The sequence below is a fragment of the Parambassis ranga genome, chromosome 18 (assembly GCF_900634625.1).
Source record: "Parambassis ranga chromosome 18, fParRan2.1, whole genome shotgun sequence".
Lineage (NCBI taxonomy): Eukaryota > Metazoa > Chordata > Actinopteri > Ambassidae > Parambassis > Parambassis ranga.
Window position 1 is genome coordinate 4,054,982 of NC_041038.1, and position 19,065 is coordinate 4,074,046.

At 43.4% G+C, this 19,065-nt stretch overlaps 1 protein-coding gene and 1 long non-coding RNA gene across 2 annotated transcripts in view; one reads left to right on the forward strand and one right to left on the reverse strand.

Moving 5' to 3' along the window:
- Positions 1 to 9,474: 9,474 nt before the first annotated feature.
- The window catches only part of LOC114450678 (uncharacterized), a 10,471-nt gene continuing 880 nt past the window's right edge, over positions 9,475 to 19,065 (reverse strand). The window contains exons 2-3 of the long non-coding RNA XR_003672126.1: positions 9,701 to 9,761; positions 9,475 to 9,606 (exon numbers count right to left, since the gene is read on the reverse strand). This is a non-coding gene — a long non-coding RNA (uncharacterized LOC114450678). The remainder of the gene's footprint in view (positions 9,607 to 9,700; positions 9,762 to 19,065) is intronic.
- Positions 12,871 to 13,513, forward strand: LOC114450672 (protein S100-P-like). Its single transcript, XM_028428943.1, has 2 exons — positions 12,871 to 13,072; positions 13,266 to 13,513. Exons 1-2 carry the CDS (start codon positions 12,935 to 12,937, stop codon positions 13,398 to 13,400), a joined length of 273 nt encoding a protein of 90 aa, XP_028284744.1. The 5' UTR covers positions 12,871 to 12,934; the 3' UTR covers positions 13,401 to 13,513.

Below are 19,065 nucleotides of genomic sequence, written 5' to 3' on the forward strand. Positions count from 1 at the left end.
ATCCAGATCCTGCACATACTGATGACATCAGAACTTAAGTGACAGTAAATAACATCCTTTTTACTGTATGAGATGACCTCTGGTTAGACCAACAGAAAAAAAAGGCTGTAGTGATTTATCCCTTAACAACACTAGCTTACTAGGTCTCCCACTCCTGCAAGAAAGAGCTTAACTATGCTGACACAAGGAAGGTCATTACCCTAACCCTAACTGGGAGACCAGTGATTGGCTGGGACTGATAACTGCAGGACTGCTGTGAGTGAAGTTCAGGTGAAGCCCTTCCATAATCTTTCTCAGTAGGACAGAGGAGGATAAAAAAGCATTTTGACATGTTATCATGTTTAATGCCGATTACCTCCTCACAGTTAAAGAACCTCAGAAGGTGGTAGTCAATTAGTTAGAGCCAATAAAACCTCATCTGAAGCAGAAACCTGACCGAGGCTTTCAGCACACACTCTACACATGACTCAGGTAGATGGATTATTAGTAAATACTGTAAACATAAATCACTGAATCAAGATCTTTCACACAATATACTGCCAACAACCTTTGGTTGAAGCTCAAATGTAAAAGAATTAATCATCTAGGTGATTTAATCACTGAAACTAAATAGAGAGATGTGCTGTCTTTGACCACTGCACCTAAAACTCCTACACTTCTTTTATCTGACCTCACATGCAGAGCCGTTGCTTGACACTATAGGGGGCCTACAGGCTACAAGATTCTATAGAAATGCCGCCCCAAACACAAAGACATTTACAGTGATGATTATATAAGAAACCTTTTTATTTAAATAATGTGTGAACACACATGGAAATATTATCTTAAGGAAACATAAAAAAACTGTACAACACAATCAAAATATATCATAGAAATATGTACTCTCTGAAGACTGTCCACAGTGGTGGAAAGTAACTAAGTAGTTGTACTTTCTTACTGTACTTAAGTAATTTTTCATGTATTTTTTATGTATCCCCCAAGTTAAAAAAACAATCCTTGAGTTCAGTTGCCTCAATTTAAACTCTTGGAAATTAAAAGTAAGTACTTAAGACTTTGGTTAAGTAGGATCATTGATGTAGCACATCTACTTTTACTTGAGTATATATTTTGCTGGGTAATTGTACTTTCACTTAAGTACTAAACATCAGTACTTCCACCACCACTGACAACACAAGATGACTAGTATTGTTATTATTAAGTTTGTCCATAGTGCAGGATCATCAGTGAGAACTGGACACCTTGGAACCTTCCTTTGTTACCAAGTCAGGTGCTGGAGGAGCAGAGGAAGGAGTGGAGGCTCTCAGGTGTTGGACTGCTGCTGGGACGTCCTCTGGAGTTTCCTCACAGGGCTCCACATGACCACGTGTGGTATAAGACCATAATGATCAGCCTGATAATTAACACTGTAAATAATCCAGATTATTCATAATGCACATACTTTCATCTGTTTAAGCACAGCACCTGATGAAAAACATAATTTAAAAAAGCCATAAAATAACACAACTATATGACAATAATTAACTAGCTTGTCATTTACACCTGAGCATTAATAAACACTAAATTTACTAAATATATACATTAGTTTTTCCTGCTGTGGTTTAGAGGTCATTAACTCTAACAGTAAGTTGTAACAGCAGCACTTAGCTTAATGCTGAACCTGCGAACGAGACAAAACAAGCTAAAGTAGCATTAGCATAGCAGCTACACACTGTTGCTGCATGAGCTAACAAGCTACTTTACAGCTTCATTTACGTTTTTATATACATTAACGTTTTATATCTGTTATGTGGCTATGAGACCAGCTGAAGAAATGATGAGAAGGTGGGTCTAATCAAATCAATTTATTAATGCAATCAAACAACATAAATTTGCCCACCTCCACTACCCCACTTCCAAAGAACGGCCGCCCGGAATGAAAGAAAAGTCCACCCCACACTTTATGAACACTGCAACTGTGATTCCACCACACACGTGAGTAAGGCACTGCAATTGTGTTTCACTGCACACGTGAGTATTTAGACACTGCAACCGTGTTTCACTGCACACGCCTGGCAGGTCGTATGGAAGTAGGGTAGGTACGGATTAAGGGGAAAACAAAAAAACGAAATAACAATAAACAAATTAATAAAAAAAAAAAAAGAAAGAAAGAAAAACTAGTCCGCCCCAAAGGCACCTCCCAGTTCTTTTGTGCCACACACCGGCTCACTTGCCGGGCGGACTAGACAAAGAGAAGAAACCGACAATTTGCATGCTATGGCAAGAGCAGCGATGCCCATCAACCCGACGCTCTGCAACAAAACAAATACTTTCTTTTAAAACCTCTTTACACTTTATTAAATCATGCTTAAAATACCTGCAATATAATTAATAATCCTTAAAATACCTGGCATCTGCGTGACCAAACTACTTGTGAATACCGTCTACTTCTTTGCCTGAACATCCATCTGTAATGTATAAAACAAAGTCAATCAACCACCCGTCAAATACTTTAAAACAAAAAGGTAGGCTACAGCCAACCCGCATACCTGTATGGCCTCCCTGCACGCCAGTGTGGAGCAAGGTGTGCACCTGCCTTACTCCACCGGGCGGAACCAAACCCCAACACCTTTGTTCCCCCGTACAAGGAGCCCTATATATGCGGGTCGACTTACCCTCCCCTTTTTCCCGACCTGAGGCAAATAGCACCCGCTACATATCACCCCCAGCAAACGCATCGGCGCCCCGACGATGCACCAGTACAAAAACAAAAACCCAAAACTACAAACAGACAAAACAATTATACTGATACATCACCAGGCCTCGTAGAAACTGGCAAATGATGAGGGTTAGAGTGCTTCCCAGCATTACTTCGGGTGGACCTACGTGGAGCCTCGGCTACTGCAGAGGATCTTTGTCCCATATTCTCTTCTTCCCCCATAGACACCTCTGCCTCTGAATCAGATTGCACCACTGACTCCCCACCACATAGTTCCCATCCTGGAGTCTCTAAGGAATTACCATCTTCCTCACTGTTCCCTTCCTGTGTCTGCTCTTCCGCTACCTCCTCCTCCGCGTTCAACCTCACTCCATCCACAGGTACTTCCCTCAACTCGGTCCTGTGCACTTGCTGCACTGGGCCCTCCTGAGCTGCAGGCACAATGGAATACACCACACCACGCTCTGGGGGGCACTGTACCACCCTGTAGGGGATGGAGTCCCAATAATCCTGGATCTTATTCTTACCCCTCACCCGATGGTTTCGAACGTACACCAGATCACCCTCTGCCAAATGCGACTCCCTTATCTGGCCCTCCTGCCTCTGATCTCGGCACTGTCTCTGCACCACTAAACGCTGCCTTACATGCTCATATGCCTCCTCCAATAACTCTTGATGTTTTTGTACCCAATCCTCTAACTGGTACTCTTCGCTCTCCTCCGCCCCTGCACCCAACAAAAAATCTAAAGGCAACCGGGGCTCACGACCAAACATCAGGAAGTAGGGGGTCCTACCTGTCGATTGATGCACAGTGGTATTGTAAGCATAGGTCACCTGAGGGAGATGCTGGGGCCAACACCTCTTCTGATCTGGGGGCAGTGTGCGCAGCAAATCATGTAAAGTACGATTAAACCGCTCACACTGACCATTTCCTTGTGGATGATATGGGGTCGTGCGACTCTTCCTCACCTTATAGAGCTTACATAACTGTCGCATCAGATTACTCTCAAAATTTCTTCCCTGATCTGAGTGAATGCGGTCAGGAGGTCCAAACAGATTAAACCAGTTCTTCACTAAAACATTTGCCACAGTGCTAGCCCGCTGATCTTTAGTAGGGATGGCCTGGGTATATTTTGAAAAAACATCTGTCATAATAAGCACATTTTCCCGCCCATCTGAAGCTGACTCTAAAACAGTGAAGTCAATTGCCAAGATCTCATGAGGGCGAGATGCTTGCAGACTCCCCATAAAAGGTTTAACTTTAGGCTGGACTGCCTTTGCCAACACACACCTCCCACACCTACGACACCACTTCTCCACATCTTTATACATATTTGGCCAATAACAGCGGGAGCGCACTAGCTGCAATGTGCGCTCCACCCCCTGATGCCCATGATTGTCATGAAGCTGGGTTAAAACATCCTTCTGTAAGCACTGCGGTAGCACAAGTTGATAAACCTGTCCACCCCCATCAGGAGGATTAATCCTACGGTACAGTACCCCATTCTCCTCTGAAAGGCGCCCCCACTGACGAGAAAGCTCCTTGGTCTCTGGACCAAATCTCTCCCTCTGCCTCAGGTCAGGAGATTGTCCTTTCCTCCAACAGGTCAGAAGAGGGCCAATTACTGGATCCTGTTCCTGCAGAATGACTAGATTCTCTTTTGAACAGCCTGGAAGAACAGAGATGTCAGACTGTACACACAAATTTTCCTGCATTTTTATCATGTCCTGTTCAGCCTCCCCAACTGTACTAACTTCTTTATACTGACGAGAGAGAGCATCTGCATTTCTATTCCGATTCCCTGGACGGTATTTTAAAGTCAGATTGAATGGAGCTAATTGAGCTGCCCACCGTTGCTCTACTGCACCCAGTTTTGCTGTGTCCAGGTGCCGCAGGGGATTATTATCAGTATACACAGTACATGAGCTACCTAGCAAGTACTCCCTAAACTTTTCTGACACTGCCCATTTAAGCCCCAGAAACTCCAATTTCATGGAGCTATAATTGTGCATGTTCTTTTCCGTAGGTTTGAGTGCCCTGCTAGCATATGCGACTGGTCTAAGTTTCCCTCCATGTTCCTGCGAAAGCACTGCCCCTAAGCCAGCATGGCTCGCATCAATCTCAAGCACAAATGGTCTCTGAAAATCTGCGTAAGCCAGCACTGGTGCCGAGATCAAAGATTTTTGCAAACCCCGCTATGAAGCGTCTGTAGTAACTTGCAAATCCCAAAAAGGCTCTAAGCTCAGCCAGGTTTGTGGGTGTTCGCTACTCTCTTACCACCGACACCTTGTCTGGATCGGTTGCGATGCCAGCAGCAGACACAACATGGCCCAAATACTTCACCTGTTTTTGAAAAAAACTACACTTTGAAAACTTAGCTTTTAACCCCTGCTTTTGCAGCCGAGAAAAGACTTCCTCTAGCCTTTCCAAGTGCTGCTGAATAGAGGAGGAGAACACAATCACATCATCAAGGTAAAGTAACACAGACTGATATCGATAATCCCCAAACATACGCTCCATGAGGCGCTGAAACGTGCTGGGTGCATTACACAGTCCAAATGGCATTCTATTAAACTCAAAGAGCCCAAATGGAGTGCAAAATGCTGTCTTGGCCCTGTCTTTCTCTGCCACCTTCACTTGATTATAGCCACTTGCTAAATCTAGAGTGGAAAACCACTTAGCTCCTACGAGCCCATCCAATGATTCTTCCATCCTGGGTAGAGGAAAAGCATCCTTCCGGGTTTTGGCATTTAAACGGCAACAGTCTACACACAATCTGATCCCACCATCTTTCTTTTGAACAATTACAATGGGAGAGGCATATGGGCTACTACTCTCTCTAATGACGTGACTGTCCAACAGCTGCTTAATATGGGCTCTCACCAGATCATACTGAGATGGGTGAATGCGACGATACGGCTGACGAATTGGGATGTCATCAAGCAGGGGAATCTCATGCTGGAGTAAATCAGTGCAGCCCAAATCAGTTTCATCCCTTGCAAATAATGACTGATATTTCCTAAGCAATGCAGCTGCTTGTTCTTGCTCCAACTCATCCAATCCCTCAAAAAAAGGTAGATCCCATCCCCCCACACTGGTCGCCTCAACCCCTGAAGGGGACACAACAGCTGTAAATTCATTACTGCTAGCATCCCTACAAACTTTCGCATGAGATGGCTGATCTAACACCACCGGAGCCACAGTAACTGCAGCTATCACTCTACGTGGAGTCAAATTTACATCAGAGTAACCGACATTGGTGACAGGTACATATGCCTCTCCTGCCTCAGACACTACTACAGCAGGTGATATCAATAACCCCTCTGGAAGCTCCCCTTCTTCAGGGCCTAATGGTTCAATTAACACCTCCATATGCTGCATAGAGGGAACCTTAGGACATGTTACAGGGACCATAGTTAATGTACCTGCGACTACACAAATTGAGCTCTTACCTTTAACCCTTACTTTGAACGGCTCTGGGGAGTTGATTAAGAGCTCCTCTGCATGGCAATGTCTGAGTGCTCGTCTCCATTCAGGGGCTTCTGTTATGCTAGGATCATCAAAGAGGCCTGGTCCATACTGCACAAACAGCTCATAATAAAACCCCTTTATCACATTCATTCCCAATACACCAGGAGTTTGCATCTTTCTCTGCAACATATGTGGGTCTTCTGGATCCTTCACAACCAGAACTCCTTTGCGTGGAACACATTTACCTAAAATAGTGATAGCCAGCTCCAGATAACCCAAATATGGCAATTTAAGACCATTGCCCGCTCTCAGATCTAGCCATGCACACTCACGCAGCTGGGAGTCTGTGAGATGGCCAAAATGTTCCTTAAAAAAACTCTCAGTGATTGTTGTCACCATAGAGCCTGTATCCAATAATGATGGAACCACTACCCCTCCCATCCCTACTTCTACAACGGGACACCTGCCCATAAGAGCAGCTGTAACCACTGGGTCAGGCTCTAGATCGAGCTCTTCCCTTAGATGTGTGTGGCTCTCTTCACTTGCAGACTCCTTTTTTTCCAGACATACTGCTGCCTGCTCAGGTGCAGTAGATTTAGGTAAAGGGGCTGTACAGTAGCGGGCTATGTGGCCCCTCTGATCACAGCGGAAACATCTAGGTTTACCATCAAAGTTTTTCTTGACTTTAACTGGAGGCTGAGCCCCAGACTCCCGGCTCTGAGGTTGCAGGGCTTTCATCAGTAAATCTAACTGTCTCTGCTGAGCTTCAATGAGAGCTTTCAGTTCAGAGTAAGAACTATGATCTACCAGTTCATTAGGTACTTTTGCCAAAACTTCACTGGAGGAAAATGGTGGGACACTCTCCTTTTGTCTAAAGGTCTGCCCAACACATTGTGATGTCCACTGAACAGCTTCCCTACGGGCATCACGGATAGTCCACTGGGGGTTTAAACGTACTTTATCCCTAAGTCTTGAGCTCAGACTCTGATCTCGAACACCCTCACAAAACTGATCCCGCAGATTCCTTTCAGAACCTAGCTTAACTTGTTCGTCTGCCTCTACAATCTGATCCATTAAGGACATTAGGGCATGAGAATAGTCTAGCAAAGATTCTCCTTCCCGTTGTTTACGATTAAAAAACCTACGTTGAAGGGAAATAACCGAATGTGAACATCCATATACTTCCCTCAAAATTTTAAATATCCCATTTACAGTGTCTCTTTCTTGTTTTGGCAGATATTTAACTTCAATACGTGCTGCCCCTTCTAGATGGTTATACACGCAATCAACTTTTTCTTTTTCAGTGGATTTCACTTGTATATAGCCTTCGATCAGTTCAATCCATTCCTCCAATGTAGGAGAGTCTGCTCGATCCAAGTTACCTGAGAACTTTGGCACTTTTTCACTCTGTTGGATATAGATCACCTGCTTCCCCCCTTCAGTCCTCGCAGGAGTCTCAGTCGAATCTGCATTGTCCATGACACTGTGGGAGGTTCCAGCTGGAGATGCTGCCGCCTGAAGTCTCTGCAGCTGCTGCTCTAGTTCTTGCATGCGCTGCTCCATTCTTTCCCTAGAGGTTTCCTCCATCATCCAGCCGACTTGGGAAAAGGCCGCTAGCTTCGGGACTCTCCCAGACGCTTACTCCTGGCCCACCGCTGCTCTTGCCTTTCACACAAACGCACAAAAAAAAAAATCTGTTCCCCCAAAATGTACCACCACTATCAAGCTGATCCTGCCAACAACGCCAAATGTTATGTGGCTATGAGACCAGCTGAAGAAATGATGAGAAGGTGGGTCTAATCAAATCAATTTATTAATGCAATCAAACAACATAAATTTGCCCACCTCCACTACCCCACTTCCAAAGAACGGCCGCCCGGAATGAAAGAAAAGTCCACCCCACACTTTATGAACACTGCAACTGTGATTCCACCACACACGTGAGTAAGGCACTGCAATTTAGTGTTGGGAGGTTCGACTCTTCTTACTGACTCAAATCAGTTACTCTCGAACCCTCACGTGAACGAATCTTATTGTGAGTCATTTCGTTCATTTCGTTCATTTTTACAGCCGGTGGCGCCGTGTCCCTCTGTAGTATAGTGCCGCGCATTGATATGGGACAAAGTATAATAAGTATAACTACCACAAGCAATTCAAAGCATGTGAAAACATAAGAGGGCAAATACACACCACGGTACAGTGACTTCTGTCCTGCATCCTCCCTGCCAGTGTTGTTCAACAGTGCCACAGTGACTAGGTAGCTGTCACGTGACAAATGAACGAGAGTGTACTGCTTCACACACACATGAGCTGTGAACGAGAACGAATCTGTGCAGCCTGTGGAGCTTGTCACGTGACAAATGAACGATGAACGAGAACGAGGAGGAGAACAAATCTACAGCTCTGATCCGTGCAGCCTGAGCAGCCTATCACGTGACAAATGAACGATGAGCGAGAACGAGGAGGAGAACGAATCTACAGCTCTGATCCGTGCAGCCTGAGCAGCCTTGGTTACATATGATTTCATGACTGGATAATGTACTATTATATTTATTATTTAATGGCAGATTATAACACAAAACATGATGTCATTTTAGAAAGCATTTATTTACAAACACACTTTACATTATATACACAATAACACTACACATCAACAACAAGCAAAGACCATTAATTATAATTTCATGAATACATAGCGTTTGCCTGGTGTCACGTGACAAATTGAGGAGCGTCAGATATCAGACATTCATTTCCTTGTTTGTTTCTGAGTCCACAGCCCCGCAGCTGAGCTTCAGCTCTCGCGTGACAAATGAGCAATCCGGAACGATTCGTATGAACGATTCGTATGAACGATCTGTGAACGAGTCGCAAGTTCCTTTGCTGATCATTTGCTGCTGGCCAATTGGCACACAGCCTGAGTGGCTTGGCCGTCACGTGACAACAGAACGAAGATCCGGGGGCTACCGCGACTCAGGAACGAATCATATCTGTTTCCTGTCCTGCCAACTGAGCTTTATGCGGCTGCCTGCCATGTAGCGAAAGAACGAATCACTCACTGAGGGGACTCGTTACCCCGATTCATATAAAAGATTCGTTCATATCGAACGAATCGTTCACGAGCAACACATCACTACTGCAATTGTGTTTCACTGCACACGTGAGTATTTAGACACTGCAACCGTGTTTCACTGCACACGCCTGGCAGGTCGTATGGAAGTAGGGTAGGTACGGATTAAGGGGAAAACAAAAAAAACGAAATAACAATAAACAAATTAATAAAAAAAAAAAAAGAAAGAAAGAAAAACTAGTCCGCCCCAAAGGCACCTCCCAGTTCTTTTGTGCCACACACCGGCTCACTTGCCGGGCGGACTAGACAAAGAAAAGAAACCGACAATTTGCATGCTATGACAAGAGCAGCGATGCCCATCAACCCGACGCTCTGCAACAAAACAAATACTTTCTTTTAAACCTCTTTACACTTTATTAAATCATGCTTAAAATACCTGCAATATAATTAATAATCCTTAAAATACCTGGCATCTGCGTGACCAAACTACTTGTGAATACCGTCTACTTCTTTGCCTGAACATCCATCTGTAATGTATAAAACAAAGTCAATCAACCACCCGTCAAATACTTTAAAACAAAAAGGTAGGCTACAGCCAACCCGCATACCTGTATGGCCTCCCTGCACGCCAGTGTGGAGCAAGGTGTGCACCTGCCTTACTCCACCGGGCGGAACCAAACCCCAACACCTTTGTTCCCCCGTACAAGGAGCCCTATATATGCGGGTCGACTTACCCTCCCCTTTTTCCCGACCTGAGGCAAATAGCACCCGCTACATATCACGTCATTATATTGACGTTTGTAACTCATTTAGCAGACGTTTGTACGCAGAGCGACTCACAGTGAACATTCAGGCTGCAGTATGAAGGAGGCTGTAGTGACGTGTGGCGCTGCGTCTCTAAAAGTGTTTTGATACAATGTGAAAAAAGACAAACAGTGGTGGAGTAAGATGAGGCTCAGCTGTGTCATAGACTCTTACCTAGGGCCCCTCTCATGCCCTAGGCAATTGCCTGGTTTGCTTACCGTGTTGCGACGGCTCTGCTCACATGTGAGCAGATTCCAGAGTGGTGAAAGCAGAACCACTGTGGAGCTTAGTGAGATGGTGAGACAGTGAGAAAGGAGATGGTTGCTACTGGAAGGAGATCAGTGATGGATGTAAGTACTAGAAGAATGCTGCCACCAGCACGTGATCGTTTCTTATGTAATGTTAGGTCCAGCCCGAGGAGAGTCAGTAGATAAAGTAGGAGGAGCTACAGGGGTGAAGCCACAGGCTCGTGGGTGGACAGACACAGACAGCCCCATGCAGCTAAGAAGCCACACACAAGCAGCCTGAACACAGAAAGAAGAAGATGAGGGCCAGTCCCCTGTTGTGATGAAGGAGTCAGGAGACGATACATCCCATGGGAATTTATGGATATGATAAAGCTAGCAGGAAGACTCCATCTGTCAGCCTCCACTGACAGATCGAGCACACAAGTGAAGAGTAAAGCTGGAGGAAAACACAGCTGGACTCACACTGGCCTTGGGAGACATTAAGGCTCTGTCAATGTAAATAAGGCGAATAAGAGAGGAAATCATTAAAGGAGCAGATCTGCAACCTGTGATTCAAGGCAACAGTGTGGATGACGTGGGACTGAACTGAACCGCTCACACACCCAGTTGAGATCCAAGTGAGGCAGAAAACAACTGTTATGCTCAGTGTACACCTAATGGACTCAGTATTGGTTTCCCTGAAGAACCTGGTGCATCAATGATGAGGGAGGAATGGAACCCTGGGTGGTGAAACAAGCAGGGGTACTGAATGAACCAGTTGTGGAAAGTTTTTTGATTTTTTTTTTTTTTCGTGAGAGGCGGGGGTGCACCACTGACTGGTTGCCAGTCAAAAAAACAGCCGGCCACACCCACACCAACAGCCAGAGTCCTCACTTAACCTAGCATGCAGGTCTTTGGAATGTAGAAGGAAGGTGGAGCACCCGAAGAAAACCCACGCAGGCTGTGAGGCAAACAGAGCTAACCACATCACCACGACCACGGTAACTGATCAGTGCCAACATGGTGGTGTAAATATATGCTGTTAACAAAAGAAAACAACATTGATTCTGCAAATATCACTGAGACAAAGAGTGAATACATGTTTGACATTTACTTCCAGGCCTGCTTACCCTTCTTTATGGCCTACACAAACACAACTAATAAATAGTGTGAACGTCTACACAGAGACACTGCTTTACTCATGGGGAAGAAACAATATTTAATGTATATGTATGCCAGTCCTGCCAACCTGCATGCTAATGTGTTAACCAGCGAGCATATGACAGTGTTATGTGAGGTGTAGGTTTTAACAGGACCCAGGCACAGACAAAAACAATGTGCAACAAAAAAGGAGCTTTATTCAAAGCTAAACTACAAAACACAGGAGAACATAAGGAGGGCTACTGAAAACAGTGCCATGTCAAAATGCAAAATCAAAGTACCAAAAACTAGGGAAATAAAGATCAAAAACACAAACCAAACCTGAGGAGGAAGGGAGGACAAAGAAATAAGTGCTCAGAATAGGGTGCACAGCAACACTGAGGACAAGAGGGAGGAACGAAGGATCACAGAAGGAGGAAGACTAATAACAGAAAATTATAATAACAAATGATGAGGGAACAGAATGCTTGCTTTCTCACACTCAGAAACACACTTTGTTCTGCTTGCAGAGTCTTGTACACTGCTTTAGATTTGATGCAATCAGCTGATCTCAGACTCTGTGAGGGTCCTCAGTTATACATCATTGTGTCTAAATGGACTTTCTCTCTCTCTCCTTCATCCTCTCTGTCTACCTCTTCTTCTCCTCTTTTACCCGGCCGACTATCAGCAGGAAGGTTCTCCTTATGAGCTGGGTCCTGCTCAAAGTGTCTTTCTGTTGAAAGGTTTCTGTGAAGTACTTTGATTAAAATTGACTTGACTTGATTGATGTGACCAAACAGGTTTATGAAGACTCTACTGCCGGTTTGATGTGTCCCAACAGGTTGTAGAATGTGTGATTCTACAAACACAAGGTGATTGAAACAGCAGCTGTTCACAGGAACCCTGATACAGAGGAGAACAGAAACATGTAAGCCTCTGTCTCATGCTCTCAGACCCCATTCACACTGGGAAAATCAATCCAGCTAGATTCGGGCAGTATCTGGATATATCCTTTTTTCTGAGTGTGAAAACCGCGAATCTGGCTATATCAAGCATGATATCAATCCACCCCTCGGAGACATTTCAGACTTTTCCTCCTGTGGTTCATGTCCACCTCTGTGTAGAAGCAAAGACACACAGTGACCACAGTACACCACTGTGACTTTTATGTGTTTGTGTGTCTCCCCCTACAAAAAGTCATTCCTCATCTCAAAGTTCACAAATCACCACACCAGCTGCCTCTGTGGTCTGATAAAAGAAAGGCCTCCTCTTAACCTCAATAACATGACAACTTAAGCTGCATATAGCTTTTTACTTAATGTGTACACTCTGTGTTGCAGCAGAGAGGGCGTGTAGACACATCAGAAACCAACACCCACAATACCCGAGTCTGTCCCATCATTGGTCCTGAAGCCGTCGTTCACAAGGTATAAAAAGAGCTCTTTCCTCATCCACTCCACCCAACACATCAACCTCGTGCTGGTTCATTTTCTTCTTTGTCGCAGCAACTTTCAACAAAAGCAGCAACCATGTCGCAGCTTCAGAATGCCATAGCCATCCTGTTCCAGACTTTTAATGACTACGCACGCAAAGAAGGAAAGAAGGACATGCTGAACAAAGGAGAAGTCAAGACTCTGTTGGAGAAGGAGCTGCCCGGTCTGCTGCAGGTACTGACACTGTGCTCAGATGAAGGGATCAGCCCCATTTTTAACTTTAACTTCCACACCACACATATTTTCACAGCATTTGACTTTTGGACATTATGATTATGATGTATTAATGGATTCTGAGAAAACCTTATCAAGTCTCAACTCATCATGAACTCAAACTTATTATGTGCACTTTCTTCTGTCTCTATAGGCAGCAAAGAACCCAGGTGAGGTGGACAAGTTCATAAAAAGCCTGGATTTCAACGGTGACTCCGAGGTGGACTTCAGTGAGTTTATGGAGCTGGTGGCCCGTGTGGCCTGTATCATCCATTTCTCTAAGATTTGAGCAGAGAACGACCGTCTCCGGGTGTGGGTTCCATTGGCACCAAGAAATAAAACATCAAAATTCAGAATGTAATGTTTTTTTTTAACCACTTAATAAAGTGATGTATCTACCAATGCATGGCTGTGTAGTGTTGAATGTAAAATCACTTTTTTGTAGCACAGATTTAAAAATCTTATGGCTAGTTTTATTACTTTTCCAGGGTTCTTCATAGTAAATGGCAGCAAAAACTGTTAAAGAATCTCAGGCGAGGAGGAGACCAGGAAGTAAGTGTGAAGAGGCTGTGTGCTCTCCACATGCTGCCACACGAGTAGGTTGTGTTATGTTATCTGATCCTTTGTTTTCAAAATGCTGCTTATACTTGAGTTTATTTATTTTATTCCAACTAGGTTGCATATAAATGTATTTCTTTACAAAGGTGAGATGATATAGAGCAGCATTCCCCTCATCCTCTAATGGAAGCATGAATATGTAAGACGATTGTTTTCCTTTGTTCAGTTAAGCTGGTGTGGGTCTTTAGCATCCTAAATTAAAATGCTTTTGTTTATATTTTCAGCCATTTGATGTTGTGGGGAAATAAATAAGGCATCTGTACTGATATGCATTAAAAAACTCAATAGACAGACTCAATATCAACACAGTGACAAGTTTCAAGAGCCTTGACGTGACTTTTTAACGCTCCAAAAAGGGACTTGTTTTTTTGTGTGGCTGCTGCTGTTGCACATCAGACACAAAGCCACCGCTCTGACCGCTTGCTCCAGATGGTCTTTAGAGATACACCATTGATCACCTAAGGCATCGCAGAGTCAACTGGGGCATCATGCTGCCTCTTCATCCAGCTCCATGGTTCTTCCTGTCTTCAGGTCAGGTCATGGATTTATCATAGCTAGGGATAGTTAATTACAGTTTTTCTCAATTGTTTACACACAAATTCTGGTACTTGAGACACAATGACCACAACATGTAACTCATTTACCAACCCCCTGAACCAATTCTGCTAAACTACGAGCACAGTTTTCCTGCTTTACACTCAAATTGCAGTTCTAAAACACACATTTTTCAAAACAGTACACACAAGTCTCTGCTTTTCATGCAGAACATATCTTGTTTTCACAAGGAACACACTGCCATTCAAATATGCACACTGACTCATCACAAGGGCAAACACCCATCACACAGTTTTACAATCAGCAATCAGAGCTTTAGCATAAAAGGGCAACAGATGAGCTCTTCTGTTTTGGAGCAATGGGTTGGTATATGTACTCTCACTAGAAAATGGCAGTACTGCATATCAATACAGTACTCAATGAGTACAGTAGTACAGTACCTACCCTTGGCCCCTACAACACCGCCCATCTGATCACATTCCTGGACACCCTACACAACACACTCATTCCACCAGATCAGGTAGATGGCCCAGAGCAGCTCAGGTACGTTGTCATTTGGAACAACGTAAGTTTCCACAGGGCTGCTCTGGTTCATAACTGGTTCACTGCCCACGCACACTTTTTAGTTGTGTATCTGCCTCCATATTCTCCATTCCTCAAGCCTATTGAGGATTTTTTTTCTGCCTGGAGATGGAAAGTGTATGACCGTAATCCACAAACGCGTATACCTCTTCTCCAAGCTATGGAGGACGCATGTGGAGATATGGCAGCTGATGCTTTTCATGGCTGGATTCGCCATGCTAGGCGATATTACCCCCGCTGCTTGGCCAGGCAAAACATTGCTTGTGATGTGGATGAGCTGTGGCCAGACCGTAACTGAAGGGAGGATGCGGAATTGTTTTTTTTGTTAGTTTTTTTTTGGTACTGTAACTGTATACGGTAAATTCTTCTGTTGTTGTGTATGTAGTGTATGTGCAACTTTGTGTTGGTTGGGGATGGGAATGGCATGCACACTGTGTACATTGTTTTTTGCGGGAAAAATGTTACCATGTATTTGTGTGTTCTGAGTATAAAAAACAATATTCTAAAATATTTTACAACACACTTATGTATGTACTGTCTGTAGTCAGTGTAACACTGAACCAAAAAACCAAGTCATTGGAAAACATTCCATTCATCACAGTGTTTTACACTGAGCACATCAGTGTTCAGCTGGTTCTTATAAATGTCTATTCATATGATGGTTTGTGTGTGTCATTTGAAAACATAAACCCATTTTGAGAAGAAATAACATTGTTTAGAATGTAATGTTTCATTTTGCAGGAGAATTGAGGGGTTTTGCCCATTGTGTGTGTTATTTTGGATTTGTGTGTAGAGTTCTGAGAATATGAGGCATGCTTCCAGAAAATGTGTGTAAACAATTGAGAAAAACTGTAATAGTTTTAGAAATTGTGCTGTAAGAATCATTGTTATTGTTTACAGTTTTTTCTGATTGCTTACAGTTTTTTCTGATTGCTTAAGCACATTTCTGTAACTATTGGCTATTTGTGCAAAACTCTACACACAAATAAAAAAACCTTACACCAAATCAGCAAAACATTGTAGATCTTTTGCAAAAGCTAATACATCTTGCTTAACTCTTCAAACCTTTGTAAAAATGGTATTTTTGTACCACACAGTTAACACAAACCACCATATTACTAAGCACACAATGTGCCAACTACACACTGATGGTATTAACTGAAAACACATCTGGCTTTTGCTTTCTCTGTGCACAAGGTCTGTCCATGTGAGGTCAAACTTTTGTCATAAATAGTTCTATAGAAACACAGGGATTCAAATTTCAAGTATGAATGTTTATTCACACACATCAAAACAAACACAAGAAAACATACAATTTCACTGAAAGAGAGAGAGAGAGAAAATCAGTCTCATTGTCTCTCTGGGTCCGGCCACAGAATTTCATCAACGTCGCATGCAATGTCTTCTAGTCCAAGGCACCGGGGAACATGTCTCCTGGAGTGCCGTATCCAGGCCTGACATGATGCCTGGTCCATATCCTCGCATGCCTCCTTCCAGATGCTGGATGTCTAGCAATTCTATGGAGTAACAGTTTCAGTTTTACATGTACAGTATTGATGTTTTTCTCATTAGAGTATGGTACACCTACAAAACTTAGAGTGAAGGAACTGTACTAACCCATTCTCATCAATATGTCCTCATGATGCTTGCTATATTGTAGCGGCTCAGGCTGAACCCGTTGTCCAGCTTCCCTCAGGGTCATTCCATGGTTGATCACATGATCCACTATTGTAGCTCCGATGACATCAGTAATTCTATTTCTTCTTACCCTTCCTCCTTCCTCTTCACCTCCTCGTCCTCTTCCTCTTCCTCCTGCTTCCTCATGTCCTCATCCTCCTCTAATTCTCACTCTTCTCAGTCTCCTTCTCCCTCCATTGTTCTCCACACTGAAGCTTACCTGTGTCTTATTTACAGAGCTCATGCTGATTGCAAAGTGAACTAATGATGTAAAACAGTTCTCACATGTGACAGTGTAGCCAGACAGTTGGCAAAATAGTGTAAATACCAGCCATAAATGTGTATAGTTTTACTAGGAGTGTGTTGATCATTTGGAAGTTGTGTGTAAAGCAGTGAGTTGTGTTTACAGTTCAGCAAAAAGAGTGCTGTCAAGTGGATTATATTTATACATTTGCAAATTGTGTGTTACAAAAAGTGCAAATTGAGTGTAAAGCAGTTTTTTGCTTTTAGTTTTGCAAACTCAGTGAGTGATTTTGCTAAAACTATTAATAGTTTTAGAAATTGTGCTATAAGAATCATTGTTAGTGTTTAAGCAATCAGAAAAAACTGTAACTGAAAACACATCTGGCTTTTGCTTTCTCTGTGCACAAGGTCTGTCCATGTGAGGTCAAACTTTTGTCATAAATAGTTCTATAAACACACAGGGATTCAAATTTCAAGTATGAATGTTTATTCACACACATCAAAACAAACACTAGAAAACATACAATTTCACTGAAAGAGAGAGAAAATCAGTCTCATTGTCTCTCTGGGTCCGGCCACAGAATTCATCGTCTCATGCAATGTCTTCTAGTCCAAGGCACCGGGGAACATGTCTCCTGGAGTGCTGTATCCAGGCCTGACATGATGCCTGGTCCATATCCTCGCATGCCTCCTTCCAGATGCTGGATGTCTAGTAATTCTGTGGAGTAACAGTTTCAGTTTTACATGTACAGTATTGTTGTTTTTCTCATTAGAGTATGGTACACCTACAAAACTTAGAGTGAGGGAACTGTACTAACCCATTCTCATCAATATGTCCTCATGATGCTTGCTACAGTGTAGCGGCTCAGGCTGAACCTGTTGTCCAGCTTCCCTCAGGGTCATTCCATGGTTGATCACATGATCCACTATTGTAGCTCCGATGACATCAGTAATTCTATTTCTTCTTACCCTTCCTCCTTCCTCTTCACCTCCTCGTCCTCTTCCTCTTCCTCCTGCTTCCTCATGTCCTCATCCTCCTCTAATTCTCACTCTTCTCAGTCTTCTTCTCCCTCCAATGTTCTCCACACTGAAGCTTACCTGTGTCTTATTCACAGTGCTCATGCTGATTGCAAAGTGAACTAATGATGTAAAACTGTTCTCACATGTGACAGTGTAGCCAGACAGTTGGCAAAATAGTGTAAATACCAGCCATAAATGTGTATAGTTTTACTAGGAGTGTGTTGATCATTTGGAAATTGTGTGTAAAGCAGTGAGTTGTGTTTACAGTTCAGCAAAAAGAGTGCTGTGAAGTGGATTATATTTATACAATTGCCAATTAAAATTACAAAAGTGCAAATTGAGTGTAAAGCAGTTTTTTTTCTTTTAGTTTTGCAAACTCAGTGAGTGATTTTGCTAAACTATTAATAGTTTTAGAAATTGTGCTATAAGAATCATTGTTAGTATTTAAGCAATCAGAAAAAAACTGTAATATTGAAAGTCAAAGCTGATAATTAGATTATGAAAACATAAAAGTAATGAAGCAGTTAAAGTAGTTACTTGTGGCTAGCTTGCTGAGCAGATGCAGCTCATGAGCGAGCGGTCAGAGCGGTGGCTTTGTGTCTGATGTAACAGCAGCAGATACACAAAAACGTCTCCTCTTCACAAACAGTCTTGCAGGTGTTGAAGTACAAGCAGGGCTGAATTGGTAGGTGACATAAGCGTACACCGCTAAAAGGAAAGCGCACTGTGTAGTGTTGAATATAAATTCTTATAAACATAGTGTTCTGTAAGAAATGCTCAGGCTTGTAGCACAGATTGAAGCATGAGCAGCTGCACAAAAACTACGTCACCTCTTCACAAACAGTCTTGCAGGTGTGCTTTTCATCCAGTATCCAGTAGTACACTTTTTTTCCCCAGCTGGTCCAGTTGTGTAATTCCTGCCTTGCACTGCCCTCTAGTGGCAGATCAACTCTCCTTCTGCAGTCATTCTGTTCATCACTTGTTCAGTGGAGTAGAGGCTCCTCAGTTTTAGCGCCACATCCTGATTCTTCACCCCTCTTGTCTTTGTGGCCGTGGCTGGTTTACAGGTTGAGAGTGAGGCCTCGTAGTGCTCTTTGTGAAACGGGGCTGGCCTGTAATCGGCAAGGTCATTAAGCTCAGACTCTCCTCTCCCCTCTCTCCCCGTTCATGGCATTATGGAGGCTTATTGGAATTAGTCGTCCACAGTGGAGGAGGATGTGGTTCTGGAGTCTGGAGGCACAGGTGGGAAGAAAAAGTGT